Source organism: Megalobrama amblycephala, linkage group LG2, assembly GCF_018812025.1.
Source record: "Megalobrama amblycephala isolate DHTTF-2021 linkage group LG2, ASM1881202v1, whole genome shotgun sequence".
NCBI lineage: Eukaryota > Metazoa > Chordata > Actinopteri > Cypriniformes > Xenocyprididae > Megalobrama > Megalobrama amblycephala.
Window position 1 is genome coordinate 35783002 of NC_063045.1, and position 20717 is coordinate 35803718.

The 20717-nt window shown below is 38.3% G+C and overlaps 1 protein-coding gene across 3 annotated transcripts in view; it reads right to left on the minus strand.

The window, feature by feature from the left end:
• Nucleotides 1-20717, minus strand: part of LOC125257011 (leucine-rich repeat transmembrane neuronal protein 4) — a 109597-nt gene that overhangs the window by 71361 nt on the left and 17519 nt on the right. The window contains exon 3 of one of the 3 annotated variants that reach the window (XM_048173422.1): nt 8301-11477. The exons of the other annotated variants lie outside the window; for them this stretch is intronic. Coding sequence (XP_048029379.1) covers nt 11226-11477 — 252 coding nt within the window. The 3' untranslated portion in view covers nt 8301-11225. Of the gene's footprint in view, nt 1-8300; nt 11478-20717 lie in introns of those variants that run through there. 3 annotated transcript variants of the gene reach the window in all.

Sequence of the window (20717 nt, forward strand, 5' to 3'; positions counted from 1 at the left end):
TCAACTGTGTATTATTCTTTCCCAGGCAATTATTATTCACTCACTAGCCAACGAGAGTCAATTACAGACAGTAGATGTCATACTTACATGCTCATTTATCTTAATCGGACATGTTGCTGCATGATCTCATTCATTTAAAAAAAAAAGTTAGCTATTCAACAAGCCTTTTGGGCAGCAACCCAACTGATTGAAGCCTGTGAGAGCAAAGAGCCCCATTTTCCCACTTACATATCCCGAAGTGCTGTGAGGTTCGTCCCTTCAATTGCCTGTTCCCAGAGGTCTCTTCAATTGTATACGCTCTCACTAAACCTCCTCCCTCAGTGCTAGCAAATGTCTGGATTTTAAAAAAATTACAGCCTTTGAGAATTTCACTCTGCCTCTTGCCTCAATGTCGCAGACAAAAGCCCTCGAAATTCAACTCCTGCTAAACAGACAATAGACGGAAATATTTGCCGACAGAAAGCGAAGGTAAAACAACACAGCTGCCACAAAATGTATAAAAAATCAATTGGAAGAGCATGAAAATGTCTCACATTAAAGCAACCTATCAGTCACAACAAAATGGCTGCTTTTCAAGAGCTTCATGACAAATTTACAAGTCAGGTGGCTTGAGCCTGGAACACCAAAGATCTAAGATCTCCAGCAGATCTAAGACTACATCTGAATAAGTGATTTAAGCATTACTCTCGCGCTTTCAATCCCTTTGTCATTGTGCAGTGAGATCAGAGCCTCACTGTCTCCCCTCATCTCATCCGCTGACTTCAACTGTCCGCGCCACTCGAAGAAAAGCGTGCCTGAACTTCAGAGCTTAATGAACATGTCGGAATTCAATGAATTCTAATTTGCCTGTACTTTCGAAAGAGCTCGGGAAAAAAAGGGGAGGAAATTTATTAGAGAGAAAATTGAAAAGGGGGCCCTCTCTTGCTCCTTGATTTCCTGCACACGTTCCAAGAGGGGCTGAAAAGCAATTAGCTCTCCGGCTATGATAGTAAATGAGAGGTATGAATGCCCAGGATGGATAGCTTTCCAGGAATGAAAATTCTGCAGTGGGAAGGATTATGTTAAACAGCCCATACCAAAAATCAAGGTAGCATGGTGCTTGAGCAAACGCTCTGTTACACGTAATCCTCCCCGGAGCCCAATTTTCTTTCCGCGTGTATTGATTATTTGAAAAGGATGAAAGGAAACAAGATTTACAGAGAGCATGCTTTATAGATAAATTCATCAGTGGCGAGTAACCCGTTGAACTTCGACAATATGAGCCAGAAAAGAAATCCCTTCAAAATCGCTGCGAGTGAAGGTGGTAAATGAGAGGTGTTTGCTGATACAACCTTTGCAAACCAATTTGTTTAGGCAGTCTTTAGTGAAGTAGCTAAATTGCACCGCTCTGACTGCTTTGCGTTGTTGTTTCAGAAGGCACACTTGCATAGAGATGCTCTCTCTGCTAAACACTTAATTAGAAGCCGTGCTGCCGTGCTGCCATGCGCTGCCCTGAGTCTGTCCAGCCTCTGGCTCTTCCCTGCCAATCAACAGGAAATGGACTGCACCTATATGTCAATCTTCGGGAAACTCTCTATGGTTGCCCAGCAAGAACGCAGCTTGAGATCTGTCAGATTCACCGTTTTAGAGACGGTGATGCAACATGTTATCCACAGCTCAGCTACACAATGGGAAAATGGGGAGTGTTGTAACATGGGGTGAGTTGTAACACTGTCAGTTTAACCAATTAGAGCTAAGGTGGAGTGAAATCATCATATATGACCACCAGCCTCTCGGGATGATGGTGGAAGTGTTAAACAAAATGTGTTACAACACTTACTAGTGACAAATATAATATATATATATACGGTATAGCATGATCTGTTTATATATGCAAATGCATGTAAAAATGATTCTAGCTGCTTGTTCAGTTTATTTAAATAAATTAAGCTGAACCAACACAAATCTTTAGTTTTTTACTTAATTGGCACACAGTTGTATTGTGTTACCTAAACCATTTGTGTTGGGACTACATCATTTATGTTGCATTGATTGAAACTGGGCAGTGGATTTCTAGTTCCCAGCATGCTTTGCGTAGGGAAAGATCAGGACAGTAAATGTTGAACTTAAGTGCTGTTTAATGTGTTTTTTATTAAAGGGAAATACCTTTTAAAGTTTGATGTTCAGTTATATTTGACATTTAAAAGAGTTTATGTTATGTCGATTTTTTGAGGTTTACATTATGCTGAAGTGTAGACCTTGTGGATAGGCTGTGGGTGGCTACATGAAATAAATCTATGTTGTTCTCAACAAGCTTTAACTGTGTTAAAGCCAGTGATGAGAAGTTTTTTACCTGATCATTACTCGCATGCTATAAATGTTACTTAGCATATGAAAAAGTGTTATTTTAGTTTAGTTTTTATAGAAATATAAATAAATTAGTTTGAGGGCCAGCACATAATTTACGCAGTCTACATATGGTCATCAGCTTTACCCCTCTCAACGGTCATGAAACATGTATGTCTGTGTACAACAGCTACTCACAACCTAAGCACAAGCGCACATCTTCACCACAATGGTAACAAAAAAATAAAAAAAAAAATGTGTACGCTACAAACTCTTTTAAATGTTCAAAATAACTAAACATTAACTTAACTTAACTTAACTTAACTTAACTTAACTTAACTTAGTCTTTCTATTTCCTTAAAAGCGCAGAAAACTTAAGCAACACTGCACAAGGGCACCAGTCTGAATTGCAATAGCACTGGTTGGATCAACAAGAATGAATTATGTTCAGGAAACATTCACAGAATATATCAAATGAAACTGGTTTGATCTCATTCAATTAGGATGAATTTTACTCATCAGTACAATTAACCTAGCTTAAGTTCAAATAAATCAGTTAAACTGTGTGGAAATAGGTGTCATAATTGAATTAAGTTAGACCAACAAGTTATTTTTTTGAGTGTGGAAGGCTATTACTTGAAATCCTTGACTACTGAAAACAACTCATTAAAAATAATAAAGAACATAATTCACACTTACTTAAGCCTATAGCATTGTGTGTACTTAATAAATAAATGAAAAGACACAAATATATATATGGCCACATGTTGACACATGCCCCTATGAACCAAATACATGAAAACTCAGATCACATACTGTACATATAGCCACAGAAACTCTTTTGCAATTACCCTGCAGCTTTAAAGAGACTATCAGATGTTTTCTAGTCATTAAAGGTCCGCTGAAGTGTCTTGGAATGCGCAGCATTATTCAATGTGTTGACGTGATTTGAACTGAAACAGGAAGACAAGGTGATATATCCGTTCCTTTTTTAAAATAGCCAATAGTGTTTTGTTTATATCACAGCTCGGCCAGAGGCGTTAAACTCAGTAAAACCTCTGTTTCCTTTTAATATCTGTTTCTCCTCCTATACTAACGTGAAAACGGACTTCATTCGCATCAATGGAAAGCATATTTACACTGTCTGAATTGTTCCCTATTCTCTATATAGTGCACTATGTGCCATTCACCATGTAGAAACTAGTAAATGTGTGAACAAATGACCGATTTCAGCCGCAGCTTGTCTGTTGATAGTGTAGGAGGGGGCGGGACTTCAGATTCTAGAGCACATTTGATTGGACAGAAGATTTGATGAGAAGCTGAAGTGCGATGTGATGTCATGAAAATCCGTGATCCATTTTAGCGGAATTGAGAGACTGTAAGTTTTGAATGCTTATATCTCCTAAATGCAAATTTTGTCATTGCTTTGGAACACACCAGCTTATTCATCACACTAAGGCTAAAATATTCATACTAAAAGCTAAAAAAACCTGAAGTTTTGATTTCAGGGGGACTTTAATTACTACCAGGCAAATGTACATTATTTATGAGTGCTCTACTGCATATGCAAATTATCTATATTCTCCAAAGCTTATATAGTGACCTGGACGTTATGTCACATAAACACATATAGCTGCACTTACACAGGCTCACTGCTATAACTAACCCTTCTCCTGGTGATTTATAGCACTTAAAGGAGGTGACAAGATGACACTGAACTCTGCCATCATATATCTCCTCATCATACATGTTGGTCACATGAGAGGCCCAGCGCAGACGCCCCAGTCATAACCTGAAGCCACTTACCTCTGACTGACAACTGACAACTCTTCAAGGAGAAACACAGAGAGGGGAATTCAACTGAAAATTAATTTCAGTCACTAGTAGCATTGTTTACTGACACAAGCTAACCATATTCACAAAACTGGCACATCTCTTTAGTGAATTTATTCCCGAGTATCACCTAACCAGATAAACATTGGGCCATTTTACTTTGCTTTAACTTTGTGGAGATCTGAACTTTTTTTCAGTAAAAGGGAGAGAGCGAGAGAGAGAGGAAGGGGAAACAATAGAGAAAGAGCTATGTGGATATGCTGTTGCTTGGTGACTGACTCCATCCAGCTCTCATGGCTCATTGGCCATGTACAAGTACGGCTAAATTTCCCTGCATAGAGAGAGAGGTGTCATGCTATTTGCATGAAGAGTGTGGCAGAAAAGCTCTTGCCCGCTCTTTCTCGGTCCCGTACACCCCCGTCTATCACAGTATGTGAGCGCTGTGGAAAGGAAGGAGAGTGGGTAGTGATGGAAAGTCAATTCTCTGAATCAGTTCTTTCATACAGTTTCGAAGAACTGGTTCAGAGGTTCATGATTTGGTCCCTGACATTCCAGTGTGACATATTACCTGTTTTAAAGCAATCCACTAAAGCCACATGTCGGTGCATGCTGCTGTTTATTATAGGCTTCCAATTATTATTATTACAATTATTATTTTTTATTAATTAGGCTGTTTACAAGTTATTCAGAACCTGAACATAACGTTGGGATAGGATCCAGCATACCCGCAACCCTAAAGAGGATATGCGGTTTGGAGAATGGATAGAATTTGCTTTTTTAAATTAGCAATATTACAAATATTAATACCATTTACTCATCCCATGTTGAAATAAAATAAAAAGTTTGTAATAAAATTACATTAATTTTTAAAACTAAACATTTTTTGTATGTGTGCTGATAAATCTGTAATACAATCAAATTAACATATTTCCAGTATGCTGATTTTGTTAACATTCTGCTATTAAACATATTTTTCACCCATTACCCGGTTCACACCAAATGACTTGAGAACCACTTGAACTGATTCACATTACAAATAGCAAATGGCATTGAATTAATTGTTGAGACCAGCACTGTGAATTGGTTTAGTCACTGAGATCAAACTCTACAGTATGTTGAATGAATATGTTGAATAACTAGGAGCTGAGACTTTTTTTCTGGTCCACTACATGACAGGTAAAATAATAAAAAAAAGCATGTCGAGAAAAAAAAAAAAAAAAAAAAAAAAATTTATATATATATATATATATATATATATATATATATATATATATATATATATATATATATATATATATATATATATATATAAAAAATTGGAGCAGAGTAATTACAGGATGATTTTTGCAACGAATGCTACACTCACACACTACAATCCTTTAAAAGACCGTGTTTATCTTAAGCTAATTTCTGAATCGTCCACAGCATTGAGGTTATTTGTATTCATGCAAGCCGTGGCGGTTTAAACATAAACTCTATTAACCCAGCTTAAAGACCATTCAGTAGAGCTCAGATGTACAGAGGGGACTCTTAGACAAACTCAGTGTGGCAAATTAACAGCAGCGCACACACACACGCAAATGTTTGTGGTTGGCATTATATTTAGAGGTAACACTCAACACTTCAGTCGTATTACAATTCTCCATGCATTTAGAAAATAGGCTCCACTACAAAATGCAGAGCTCGATAATGAACTACAGACAAAATGAGTGAATCATTTATGGGAGGTAAGGAAAACATTACGGGTAAATAGATTAACTCAACTCTCTCAAGCAAACAAATAAACAAATGAACACCCCCTACCATCACCACCACCCCCAAGCTCCTCAAATGGCAGCTTATTTGAGTAGAAGTGAAGGGAATGTTTGGCGTATGGCTCCTGTCTGTGCACAAGTGAAGCCAAGCCCTATAAGAGACAGTAAAGTAGATAATTACCAGTTTTGAAAGATTCACGAGCTATTACAGAGAAGGCTCACCGTTCCTTACACTGTTTGTGCATGTGTAGATTTCTTTATTTATTAAAAGGGGGAAATTAAGTGATTAAAAACAAAGGTAATGAAGGCTTTTGTGGCTCTCAGCATGAGCCAAACAGGGTGGTTAAACTCAGTGGATAAATGGTGCTGTTGGAAGAGCCTCTCTCGATCTCTCGTGTGTGGTGAGGGTGCTTAACGTTGGCCCGGACTTAGGATTCTACAGGGCCATTTATTTCCTTTGCCGTTCAACAAATCACCACTTTAAATCTCAACTGTCATAATGCCATTTACTCAAAATGGGACCGCAACAACACGTAATTCAATCTGACCCCCATGTTAATTCAATAAAGAACAAGAGCTCAGATGCACAGCTGCTCTTTACTGTTACTGTGGGGAACCATGGTGAGAACAGAAAGTTCTCCTTTCTCATTGGATGGGCTGGAATCCTCTTGCGTTGCTGCCATGCAGGAGTATCATGCACCTATTTTGTTAATGAGGGGGTACCAGGTGCAGTACTAGCTGACTTGGGATGCTAGGAAACATAAGACACGACCAAGCAAGTCTTAACCCTTAAATGTATGAATGTTTCACTAATCATTCTTACATATTCGGGTCTTTAGCGACCAGAATCTATATCTAACACGGATGGATTTCCACCTGTCGCAATAATATAAAACTCCCTAATATTAGTATAACCATTCCAGAAGAATAAAATAAAGCATATGTTGTTAACATTTGGAGCTTGGAAGGGTTCACTTTGAGCAGATGTTTTATGCCATCATCACTGTCCTCGTCAGAGCTCATTTCCCAGTACATTCAGCAAATGATAGTTTTGAAAATATTTTTGAGATCATGAATTTCATCATCTTTAAAATCAATACTTTGATCACTAACAGCTTCACCAAATCCTCCATCAAGTGACAGTGACACCCATATTTGATTCGGCACTTGCTCTGCAGTAAATCGGCCTATTCTTTCGTTTTCTGTCTGAATGAAACGTCACTTCATCATTGTGTATCAGACATTGCCACCTTGTGGAATATAGGTGAATTGCGCTTATTCCATCATCAAGGATTCAATTATTGAGCAGAAAAATTATACGTACACTGATACACCTCATGTTGTTAGCGACCCTATACAATTTTTACAATTTTTTTTTCTTGTTATATTCTTTATAATGAATTGACTGAGGAATACTAAGAAGGTTGACGTCTAACTTTGAAAAATGAATGAGAAGGAGGGTAGTGAATGACGTCCCAGGTCAATACAGACATGAGATATGCATGTAAGGGTTAAGGGAGCCCTGTATAGTTACTGTAGGCTGGTTATGAGTTTATCTGACCCAGATTACACATATTTCTTAGATGGCATTTAAAAACCCAATTTCAAAAAAGTTGGGACACTGTACAAATTGTGAATAAAAACAGAATGTAATGATGTGGAAGTTTCAAATTTCAATATTTTATTCAGAATACAATATAGATGACATAGCAAATGTTTAAACTGAGAAAATGTATCATTTTAAGGGAAAAAATTAGTTGATTTCATACTGTGTGGCATCCCCTCTTCTTTTTATAACAGTCTGCAAACGTCTGGGGACTGAGGAGACAAGGTGCTTAAGTTTAGGAATAGGAATGTTGTCCCATTCTTGTCTAATACAGGCTTCTAGTTGCTCAACTGTCTTAGTTCTTCTTTGTCGCATCTTCCTCTTTATGATGCGCCAAATGTTTTCTATGGGTGAAAGATCTGGACTGCAGGCTGGCCATTTCAGTACCCGGATCCTCCTTCTACGCAGCCATGATATTGTAATTGACACAGTATGTGGTCTGGCATTGTCATGTTGGAAAATGCAAGGTCTTCCCTGACGTCTGGATGGGAGCATATGTTGTTCTAGAACTTGGATATACCTTTCAGCAACTGAGCGCTGATAACAACTTGGGTTGTCCTTGTCCTCTTTAGTCCGGATGACATGGCGTCCCAATTTTCCAAAAAGAACTTCAAATTTTGATTTGTCTGACCACAGAACAATTTTCCACTTTGCCAAATCCAAAATGAGCCAATATTTGGCATGACATTTGACATGTCTCATTTTCAACATTTGATATGTTATCTGTATTCTATTGTGAATAAAATATAAGTTTATGAGATTTGTAAATTATTGCATTCCTTTTTTATTCACAATTTGTACAGTGTCCCAACTTTTTTGGAATCGGGTTTGTACATAAAATGCATTCTTGCAAAAACAGCAATATGGACTGCAATGGAATCGAATACAACGTTTTAAAAAGTTGTTACATGAACTTAAAGATGCAAAAATCGATTAAAAGACCTCAGTTTGAATGGGCAGGACACTGCTGTTGCTTGCGCTGTACTGCGGATGGGTTAGCCCATCACAATGATCCAGAGGGGGAGTGCCAAGAGAGGGCAGGAGTGAGCAGTGACAAAAGACTATGTAAGGAGAGAAACGAGATGGATGGAGGACTGCAGTAATGGGGAACTACAGGGGCTGGCAGAGACAGGTAGAAGAGACGAAAAGTAAATAGGAAGGAGAGCCAGGGATAGGGAGGAAGATAGAGGAGTAGGAGGATAAATGGATGGCAAGCAGAAGAGAATGAAAAGACGTCAAGTCGGGGAAAATAAATGGCTGCCGGAATGCTTACAGGTGAATTTAAAGAGGGATTAGTTGGTGTGTACATGGAGGAAAGAAATGCACTCTGTTCCAAAACCTAGTGAGCTGCCTCCGCAGGCGGCATATTAAGGAATCGTAAGCATACTCGAGTTGTGAAGACTGTTTCAAACAGATTATAAATGTAACTCATTCAATACTGAAATCTACACAAAGTTGAACCACTGGCTTGCTTCTCATGTGGAATACTATTCATTTGTATGACGCGTCGAGTTGCAAAGCATCTCAAACCAGTAACTCAAACCAGTTTTGTTTCAGTTATGATGCTGCTCTTGAAGGAAACTGTCTATGTTGGCAGTAGACAGCAAGGATCTCTAAGAAAGATGCTGAAAGAACTTGGCTAATGAAGGAATGGGGAATGAGGAAGAACGAAAGGGAGAGGCATGTCCTAACTCAGTCTGGCTCTCCTGGGGAAGGTCTTAAATTACACTCGGATGTGGACAGCTTGTCAATTGCGAAGCCAGGGCCCTGGCTCGAGAGAAACGCTGCATACCCTTCATTAGGTCGCAATATCAGTGGCCGTCTCTAAATCTCAAGACCCTTTATTTATTTATATACACACTTATTTATGTATTAACCTTTCACCTCTTCTTCATGCCCTGCAATGTGGGCTAGATCCCCCAGGCTTTCTCTTGAATAAGAGATAGCAACAAACCTTGCACTACACTAACCAAACAGTATAAGAGTCACTATGGTTCCAGCTTATCAGACTCCTAATTGCATGTGTGTCAACAGATTGAGCAGATTTTACCAGTTCTTTGTGTTCAGTACACTCACTATGGCTATGTTCCAAAACCTAGTGTGCTTATCCTTCTTTGACAACTTTGTTTTTAAACTAGAGTGTCCAAATTTTGACATTCAATGACGCAGATGAGAGAAGATAAATCTCAATTTGGATCCTTTATATGGGCATTTTGACTGATCTCTCTATTGAAATTCTACCCTTCTTAAAGGACATGTAAGATCCATTATTGACATTCCTTTGAATCCAAAATAAAAAAAACCTGTTTCAATGGGGCAGAGAAAAGAAGATAATTTAGTGCACTGCTAGATTTCCAGCCAGATCACTCAAAGTAGCAGTCTCGCCGCAGGTATACATCTCTAGTTGTTCAATAATTTAGCCACAATAAAATGTCTTATTTTACAGACCACTGTAGCTAAGCCCAATTTGAGTGCTAGTGTTTTTGAAGGCAAACAAAAGTCTTGGAAGCCCAAGGTTGTGATGATGCAGCCATATCCTTTTCCAGACACATTAGCAACAGTGACAACCAAGCAAGAACAAGTATGAACTGTTAATCTCTGAGTGTTAGAGCAGAAATAACCAATGTGTGATGTAAATTTTAGGCTATGGAGGCATTTCTGCTTGATCTAGCCCCTAACAGCAATAATTGTCATTTACATTTGATCTCAAGGCAAGATATATGCTTAGTGCTAACACTAACCAATGGCTAGAAACTCTCCGCCTAACCTCAGGCTAGACTCTGCATTCAATGATTTATCGAAGGACAGTTAATTAGTCTCCTGCACTGAGATTTCTGCAGGTGCTGTTGAGGGGCTGCCCGTCACATCCATCAGTAATGATGCCTGTCAATCACAGAACTGGCGGCTGAGCCCCTAAAGCCCGTAAAGCTCCTGCTGGGCCCACGCCAGCATGGCCAGTTTAGAATGAGAGGAGAAGCTGCAGGAGGCTGGACTGAGCTGTTCCACAACTCTATGATATGAAATCATGAAATAAGCCAGAGTCAAACTCAGTTCACCTCAGTTTCACACATTTTCTGGGCTCCCACTCCTGATGTTACTGCCCAACTATCCAGAATGTCCATCTCCCACTGAGACGAGTTATGTGAGATTCCCTGCTGGCATGAGCCAAGCTGCCCCATCACACACTTGATGCACCATAAAAGACACCAAAAGCCCATTCCCATGTAACAAGTTGAGGATTGCATCAGTGGATTAAACCCTCAAGAGGTTCAACTTTGCAAGGGATATTCTTTCTTAAATTATTAGTTGACCCTGCAAAAAAAAATAAAAAAATTAGTGATCATTTACTCACCATCATAACCAGTACAATTTACTTTAATACAGAAAGATACATTTGTAATTATGTACTGGTCACTCTTTTCCATTTAAGAAGCAATTCCAAGTCCTCTGAACTCATATAATATATTTATTTGTCAGTTTTCTGTCAGAAAGCTCATTCTACAAAGTAACAACAAAAATATGATTAAACTGAGCAAATAAAGCATTGTTTACTAATTGTTTCAAATGAACTCATTCACCCATTTATCAAAAAGGCTCATTTACAAATAAAAATAAGACAACATTTCTTAAATAAAACATGCATTCATAGGGTGATTTTCAGGGAAATAACAGGGATTTGTAAAGCTTAGGAAGATGTTGCCATGAATTTAAGCAGGCTTAGTTAGAGGAGCTGTAAGGTAAAGTACCAGAAGAGTCAATACCCCAAGTCTCATATCTATTCTCCATATTTCTGAGCACCCTTCCTCAACAAGAGAGGCTTTTGAGCCTTTTCTCCCTCCAGTCAAACCGAATGAGCTGAGGAATAATCGCTCAGCTTGAGTGGGAGAGTTGGGGCTATCCCCTCCAGGCACTGCAGCAGGTGATGGGATGAAGAAGGGAGGAAGGGAAATAGGATGGCACTGCAAGAAAAACAAAAAGTAAAAAAGAAAGACACAAAAAAAAAGAAAAAGTGTGTTGACATAAATTAATCAAATTTTGGCAGTAAAATTTCTCTGATCATGTGACAAAACAAAAAAAAATCAGTTTGGTTATATTAGTGTTAATTGGCAGGTGATACATTACAAACCCACAGGAAAGGAGATTTATCGGGAGGCTCGTTAGACAAGCATCCAAATTTCAGCCCTGTCAAAAGAGGGTATAGTACACCTCCACAGAACTTTGTGCCCTGGGTCTTCAACTCACCTCACATCTTTGTAATGGGAGTCAGCAGTCATTACATTTGCTCGATGACTCATTCTGCAAGACTTTATGCTTCCTGGTTGGTTTCTCTTTTCCAGTGTGCTGTTGTTGTTAATATTGCAAGTACTGCTGCTAATATTGACATATCCTTTAATACTAACAATTTTAAAATAAAAATGAAGTAGAACCCCTCCCCTTAAAGTCGATACCAAAATGAAGCTATTACACAATGGAGAATATCCCCAAACTTTTAACCTCTCCAAGGGGTTCCTCTTGTCAGATTTGACCTTGCTGCATGCTAGCTGGTGGGGCTTTATTCCTTTGCCTTCCCACTATTCAGCGGCTCATTATTTCTCATCCCTGTTGTGAATAATCTTCCTATGTCTAGCCCTGAACGTCTGGACCATCATAAAGGAGACTGCTGGGCCATTTCAGGACTCTTCCGAATTTCCTACGGCGCATTAGCAAACACACAAGGGAAGCACCTGCTGGTCACACGACTGCATATGTGTCTAGACACTGCAGCCCTTCGATCAAATGAGTCTGTGGGTATATAATAAAACTACAGAAGATTCAAGTCAGAATTCTGGAATTTTACCATTTGTGGATTTACACAGTTGTGAAATCAGTATGCGGCAACTACAGGAAGTAGTGTGCGCACTAGGATAAGGCTATGGGAGTAGAGTTATCTGTGACATAATGTACTTCTTTGCCTTCTTCTTCAGCACATCTCAGCATGTCATCTCAATGTCGCCAATTTTGCTGCTCACCCACTGCTTGGTAATTACACCACCCATCAAGACTAAGCCAAACTCTGGAATACAAATGCACAGTCTTGCAAAAAGAGGGCCACATAGTCAACATCATCTGCTGTTCAGGGCTTATTGTGTTTCTCACAAGTGTCTATACGGCCATCAGTGGAATTGGAACCACAGACTATTCAAAAGCCGGACACTGCTACAGAGCCCTTCCTAAATCTAGTGAGGAGCAGGAAAAGCAGTGTCTGAAATGGAAATTGGAGTCATCATCTCTTCTCTGACTGCCCATATGGTCCTGCCTGCTGGAGATGCCAAGCCCTCATGGGACTTAGCAGCTAGAACAATTTCCATCTCCGATTTCGGACACAGCTTATCCACAACCAGTTACCTCCAGGGCAATGAGAAACAGTAGGGGTTTTTGAGGTGGGCTGTTTGATATTCAGGGTCTAAAGACCAAGCTGTATACCAATTGTCTCAAAATGTCTTGTGTTTCCGCTTATGAACACTCCTGTATATGACAGAGAGTTTTGGCATTCTCAGACACTGTCTCAGTCTTATTTGTTCTCCAGAAAAGAGATTCCAAATACAGGGCTTGTCTCTATCTCTCTCTTGCTCAGTGGAGGGCAGCCATTGATAGGCGGAGGAGCAGATGGGGATTGACAGAACTCCTAGGCAGAGAGCTAATTGAAGGAGACTGGGGAGGACTTTGACGGCACTCAAATGCCAGCAATGATGGGGAAATCAATGAAAGCTTCAAATGTACTACCTTTATAAAAAAAAATCAAGGAACTCTTTGCTAATTTCCATGTACTGTTAGTGCAAATGATTTTGTTTTTCTGGTTACATACAGCCCCAGAAAATAATAATAATAATAATCCAGACAGCTTCTTTAATATTTTCCTAATAGTAGCACAAGCAGACTATGTGAGGAGGGTTCGGACCAAAAGCAATTTCCCACTTAACACTTAAAGCATTCAGTAATCATTCCACTCTAGGTTTTTCATTTCCCACTCTTCACTGTCTTTCCATTCACCGGTGAGAGAAAGCCTGCTCCAAATTCCAAGTTCTTTCAGTATGTTTTTTAACACTTTAATATAAGGTTTAATGTTAAGCAGTATGAACTAACAAAGATTTTTTTTTTTAGTTAATTTATAAATATACTATTGTTCATTGTTAATTCATGTACATTCAATCTACATATACATTACATTTACATTTACAACTTCAAATGTTACGAATAAATTAACCAAGACAAAAGTACTGTTCACTATATACTGATACCTACTGTAATGCATCAATTACATTTTTTTTTTTTTAATTATTATTACTTTTTTTTTTTTTTTTTTGGTAATCTTGAACATCTGGCCACAATATGCATTAAGTGAAATCATCTTTCTGCAGCTTGTGTGACTGCAATCTTGGAGGGACTTTGTGATCTCGGAGTGAGAGAGAACACCGCTGCTCTATTGTTAAAAAAAGGTCCTCATTTTAGGCAACATCATGAACTCCCTGCTCCATTTCAACTTGCACACACTAATCACAAGCTGCAAAATGTTGTGTTGCTGTTGGAAAGCAGTGTATGAGGAGCAGCTGCAATATGAACAAAACAAATTTTAACTCTCTCTGAATGGTCAGATCTGCAGGTTGAATGAGCAAGTGGGACAGTGCCACTCTGACCTTGTGCCACAACAATATCCACCAATATAATCAGAGATATTAGTACATCATTAATTTGCAATGTGTAAGTGATTCACTCTCGATAAGAGTTATAGGGCAAAAAAGTGGCTAGCCACAGGTGACTGACGTGTTGCATGACTCACCAGCATAGCCGACCATTTCATTTTACAGATGGCGAGAGACAGATGACAAAGTGGAGCACCTTCAGATTTAAAGTGGGAGAGGATGGAGCAGGCTGAAATGCCCAGCAAACAGACAAGGCTCAATATGTGATTTATATTTCCTTGTACTGCAGACAGTGTACCTAACCTCAATGCATCAGGGTTTCCTAAATTAATGTACCCACCATGTGACAACCCTCTTGCAAGGGACCCCCTTAAGAAAAATAAACAGATATGCGTCTTTAACTTTAGTTTTGTCTTGTGCTGCACAAAAGCAGACTCACATTTAATTGGTAAAAAAATAAAAAATAGAAATGAAATTAAGCCTGTGGCACATTTTAGACAGATGCACAAGGGACTGTGATGAGAAATTATTTATATTCTTATGAAGTAAAATAATAATAAAAAATAAATAAATAATTTGGCAATGAAACTCTTGGGGCTATCTGCAACTTTGATTGTTGGGAGATTGCGACTTTGGTTGCTAATGAACAAATTCAACATTCGTAGGGAGGTGAAGTGCTGATTATGACTTGATTCTCTCCCCCAGGCTTTTTGATGTCAGATAAGTTGCAAAGGCATTGATAGCTGCCATTTGATTTCAGGCAGATACAAAGCATCTAAACTGTAAATGAAATAAATAAAATTACAAAGATGCACAAGAGTCACACAGGACACAAAAGAAAAAATATGAAAATTCATAGGCTGGTAGAAAGGTGCCTGGACAAAATTGACCATGTTTGTGTTTATGTTGCCATGACAATCAGCAAGCAGAACCCACACTACTGTTTTGAGAATATTCGGCCTACATAGTAATGTGTTTTGTTTTTTCATCTATTTATATTGCTCTAAATTAATCTCTACTATCTTTAGTACAACTTGATGACTACACACTTAGAGTTACACAGCTCTTAGCTTTTAATGCTTTATCAACTGGCATTAAATACTCTCTAAATCAGTTTTTATATATATATATATATATATATATATATATATATATATATATATATATATATATATATATATATATATATATTATTATTATTGTACCAAAGCTAATTAAAATGTTTAGAAAATATTTACTTTGTATCAAGTAGACAGTGTAGCCTTAGACCTGTTAAAGGTGTACAAACCTGAAGATAAATATTTCCATTTGAATTCAATTAAATTTATCATGTGCTTCTTACCCAAGGACCATCCAGTGCCCACTTTGCAGACCCATTTTAAAAACCTTTGCTCTAAAAACCACAGGGGGAAAAACATCCGACCATTAAAGGGGTGCTTCACTACTGGCAAAATGGGCTTTCAATAAAACTTGGCTGCCTATACAGTAAGCAGACAGAGAAAACAGAGAAAAAAAAGCCTGTTGGCTGCTTCCGAAATTGCATATTCTCTTGAGTAGGCACATATTTTTAATAAGTAATTACTTCACGACCATTAAAAAAGTATGTTCGATATAGTATGAATGTATGTAGTATGAATGTAATCATGACGTGCAACATACACCATGTTGCCCTTATCACGTAACTTACCAACGTCCATTCACAAATCCTCTCCTGTGGCCTCGTGGGACATTAAAGTGTCCATCGTATGCACACTTCAGAATCTCGCTGGTGTAGTAGGTCATCCAGGTACTTTTTGCTTACTCTTTTATGAGTACTGTGAATTCAGACGCACCTCTTTTGTCGTATACTGTTTTTCGCCTAACATACAATAGGGCAGTATGCGATTTCGGATGCAGCCATGGTCTTCTCTTTTGCTAAGTAAGTAGGAAAACTTGAACACCCATAATGCACTGTTGCCTTTCAAGACCACTCCCACCAGTCTGCTATGGATACACTTACCAGAGTCAAATACCACCTTGCTTTAGTAGGAAATACTTCTTAGCAAACTTTTAGTCATAATGGTGTCGTCTTGTGTTATTGCCAGGTGCAAAAATTCAAAGAGTAAATATTTAGCGGTAGTGAGTAACTTTTTAGTTTCCAGCGAAGGATCCAGCACATTGTTGGCAGTGGCTAAAGGCTGCAAAGAATCGTAAAAACGGAAAGAATGCCGCAACAGAAAATCTCCATGTTTGTAGTCAGCATTTCAAATTGGATGGCCACCAACACAGTGTTTTAGGCCAAACAGAGGGGAAAACTGAAATAGACTGCTGTTCTGTCAAAGCAAAACGCAGTATATCATACAGGAAAGAAAGCTGTTGCAATAATGTTACATTTTTACCATAATGCTGTTTAGAGAGTAGTACCCTTACAATAACTGTTCTGTTAATAACCCTATGTTGATCCAACTGTCTGTGGGTAGGGATACAAAATGCAGAAGTATAATCTGTAGTTTTCATGAAAGCCCAGGAGCTGCCAAAAGTCTGCTGCGTTTTACATCATCCTACATCATTGCTGAAAAATAAATGTGAATTTCTCTGTCAAGTAACATAGAGAACGAGAAAACATTGTTCATTTACATATACTACAGATATTGTAACAATACCAAGCAGGTTGAAAATCGGCAGAGTTATTCTTTAACTTGCACATCCCTCTTGATGTTCAAACACATTTACAGATGCAAAAAGTGAGCATACACAAGACATAAACATCACAAAATACGACTCCCTCACAAAAACAACTGCATCAAGAATTTTACATAAGCACAAGCTCTTGTTGCCTCTTTTTTTTCTCCTCTCAAAAAAAATTAAACTAAGGCAGAGTAGTGGGTGGTTTGGGTAGCATCTGACTTATCTGACATAGCCAGAGATAGCCTGGAGGGTGCCATGCTAAAGAGGCATATCCAAAAATTGGAGCTTGAATCAAGCAATACAGTAGGAGGTGATAGTACCTTTGCTTCAAACTAAAACAAAGCTTACCTACTCAAGAAGAAAACATCTCAGCACAGGTCTTGTTTGAGAACACAGTACTGCAAGAGCGCAAACAACCTTGATTATGTGCGAAGAAATGCAATGTGAAAATCAAACTGAGATCATCTTGCATGCATAATCCCCATGAGGAAACAGAGATCGTGGGAGCTAGCATATGAGGGTACAGTACCTCTATGATAGAGGAGGAGTATGTTAGAATAACAGATGGAAAGTAGGGGGCTCTTGAGGATGCGAGGGGCATAGGCAAAGTAAATCATAAGTGGATCATTCCATTTGGGACGGTCGCAGGCGCCAGTGTTGAAAGGAGTGTTTACCACTCTGCAGCCCCTCGATGGAGGTATTAAGGAGCCCCACTTTAAAAAATAGGCCAGCTGTAAAGCGCCAACCACTACTCTAGAAAAAGAGCCAGAGCAGATCACCACAATCTAAAAATTCACATCTGAAGTTTCACTGCCTTTCAGAGATACAGCAAAAATAATTACCTAGTACACCCTGCACGAAAACCCCAAAGGGTTGCCAGAGAGACTCAATGGTAAGTGCATCGTTCCTCAGTCGATGACTGCTTTGGTACCCTTGAGCAAGGCACTTAACCACTATAAGCTCCAGGTGTGCTGCAATATAGATGAATTTATGTTTCGACCCACTGATTATGTCCGAAAGCAAAGTAGGCTGACCAGTCAATCAAAGTGTTAACATTTTATAAGAAGGTTACTGGTTTCAGACAGGACCAGGACCTTTCAAAACTGATAAGATTAAGGTATCTTAGTAGACAGTTTGTAAGGCGAAATATTGAATTTGGACACGTCTTGGTGTCTTTCTAAAGTTTTGGACACTATCATTGTCCAATTGACCGTTCGCAAAGACCCGCCCCTTTAGTTACTGTTAGACTTGTGCCGATATTCGGTAATGCGATAAATCGCGATAATGAATATGCACGATATTGTAATCGTGGGCACTTCAGAATACCGTAAATAATAATTTATTACCAATTATTAATTTTTTATAATGTAATTAAGAATACTTTACCCATCACTCGTATAAAATGTACACTGCTGTATTCTGCGTCAAAAGGACGCGCTCAGATGTAAACAACCCCATCGTGCATGAGAAGCACATGGCGGAACGAGTGAAAGAGACGCGCTGAATGAAAGTGCACGTTCACTCTCTGACAGCAGAGGGCACTGATGGAACAGCAGCGTGCAGCGGTTACCACGGAAACCGTGCAAACAAAGTAACTGCGCTAGTGAAGTTTTTAAAATGCTTCAAACAGCCATAAATTTTTTTGTAATCTCAGTGTTGTTCAACATGCCCTAATGATTAGAAATGTTCTGATTATTTGTTATTGTTCAGTAAAACTTAAAGTCATACGGCTTCATTGGTTAACAAGTTAATTCATTATTACCAAACTGACAATGAAAAATACTTATAAAGCATTAATTATTCTTAGTTAATGTTCATTTCTTAGTTACTGTTTAATAACATTACTAAAATCAAAAGAACTTATTTAATGGACCCGAGATAAAACTAACAATGATCAGTTGTGTTTCTAAACTAACATTAACAAAAAATAAAACTTTCTGTAACATATGTAGCTGTTGCTCAATCTTAGTTAATGCATTAAATAGAGACCTTATTGTAAAGTGTTATCTGTTGTTCTTTATAGCCTATAATATAGCCTTTAATCTGTTTGAAAAAAAATTTGTAGTGTATTATTGTATTTAAACATTCAGTTGTTTTTGTTTTATTACAAAAAGAGTTCTTAAACCTGTTAAACTATGACAACATTTTTTTGCAACTTATTTTAATATCGTGATAATACCGTATACCGTGATAAAAGCTTCATCAATTAATCGCAACATGAAAATTTGATACCGTCACATGCCTAGTTACTGTTGCTATGTCCAACAAGCCATGCCGCTCTCACACCACACATCATGTTCTCATGCAGTGAAAAATACATTGCGGAGCAAAGAGACAAGACAGAGCAGGTTACTTTTGATATGAAACAAAGTCTCAAATTTCATATTTTGTAATTTTTAAAGAAATGTAAATAATAAATACCGTTTTGTGGCTCATTAATGTGTCCCGACAGATCACTGTAGCTCCCCAGATCAAGTGGCTCGTAAACTGATCATCTCTTCTTATTAGTTAATTTATAGCATCAAATAAACATAAATGAACATCAGAAGGAATGTTGTTTAAACTACAGAAAGACATCATTTTAAAGTTATGTTGCCTTCACGTGTTATCGGAAATGTGATAAATCCCACTTCTGAAGAGTGCACTTCATTTGCAATTTTTACCTAGAAAACTCGTATTTACGATGATTCCGAGAGCACGTGAAGGCAGCATTACTCCCCTGACTGCTTTGTCAGACATAAAGGCGGATTAGGCGTTATGATTGGTTAGATCGCCTGTCAATCAAACTCTCGGCAAAGGGTCAATTGAATGTGAGAAGAGTTGTTTTGTATGAATTGCAACTGAAATAACCTTCAGTTAAAGTAACCTAATTTTATTTGTTAATAAATTGACTGAAGCTACATTTTTAGAGACATCCTCCTAAATATAATGTGGATGTTAAAAGCTAAACCTGCAGAAGATAATATTGGATTAGAGAACTACAGCTAATGAAAATAAAATTCAAAATTGCATCTGGGTCCAAAGAATTGCAGGTGCCAGCAAAACTGCATATCAGCTTGGCACTATACTTCGAATAGTTCACAATGAGACCCGTGAGACCTTCAAGACACTGAGCCCCAGTCACAGGGAATAGTCATTACCTGCAAAACCACACTTGGTTATCTCACCATTCTGACAGGAGGCAGGCTGTAGTCCCAGGGCTCAGTTAAGTGCATGCTCCCAACAGGCCTTGGCGGCAGACAAGACATTGCAGACATTGAAATGATGCATGAAGGATTAGATGGCCGCCAGACAACACTTCCAGTGATGGGTTAGACATGTCATCCTCCCACTCTGTCCAGGGACAATGTTTTTCGACCTCATTGCCATTGAGATTGCTCTCTGAGCACTTCTCTTGACACAAAGCCACCCTAGTTTTGCTCAGAATAAGCGTTTCACATGAGCTTGCTCTCTTGTGAGTATCTTTCCTAAGATAAACAAAACATACATGATGAACCCCAAACGCCAATTAAAATTGAGATTGTCAGAGAGCCTGGGAAAAATCTGGAGGTGTTATCGTTTTTGCTGATTAATTAGTGCAGATAACAGCCTATGTATCAATCAAATCGTCACCTTGGAATTATAAGGTTCTATCTTACATTTTTGTCCAAATTGAGTTATTTACATATTCTTGTTCTGTGACAACTTGTTTACATTATGTGATTTTTTTTTTTTAAGTTTTGTACATTTTTTGACTTTTTATTAAGGAAACAAAAAGGTTCTAAGTCGAATTGAATGCAAAAACTTTTCAGCTCAATATCTCAAAACTGCTCAGAATGCAGATAGAACCTTATAATCCCAAGGTGTAGAAAT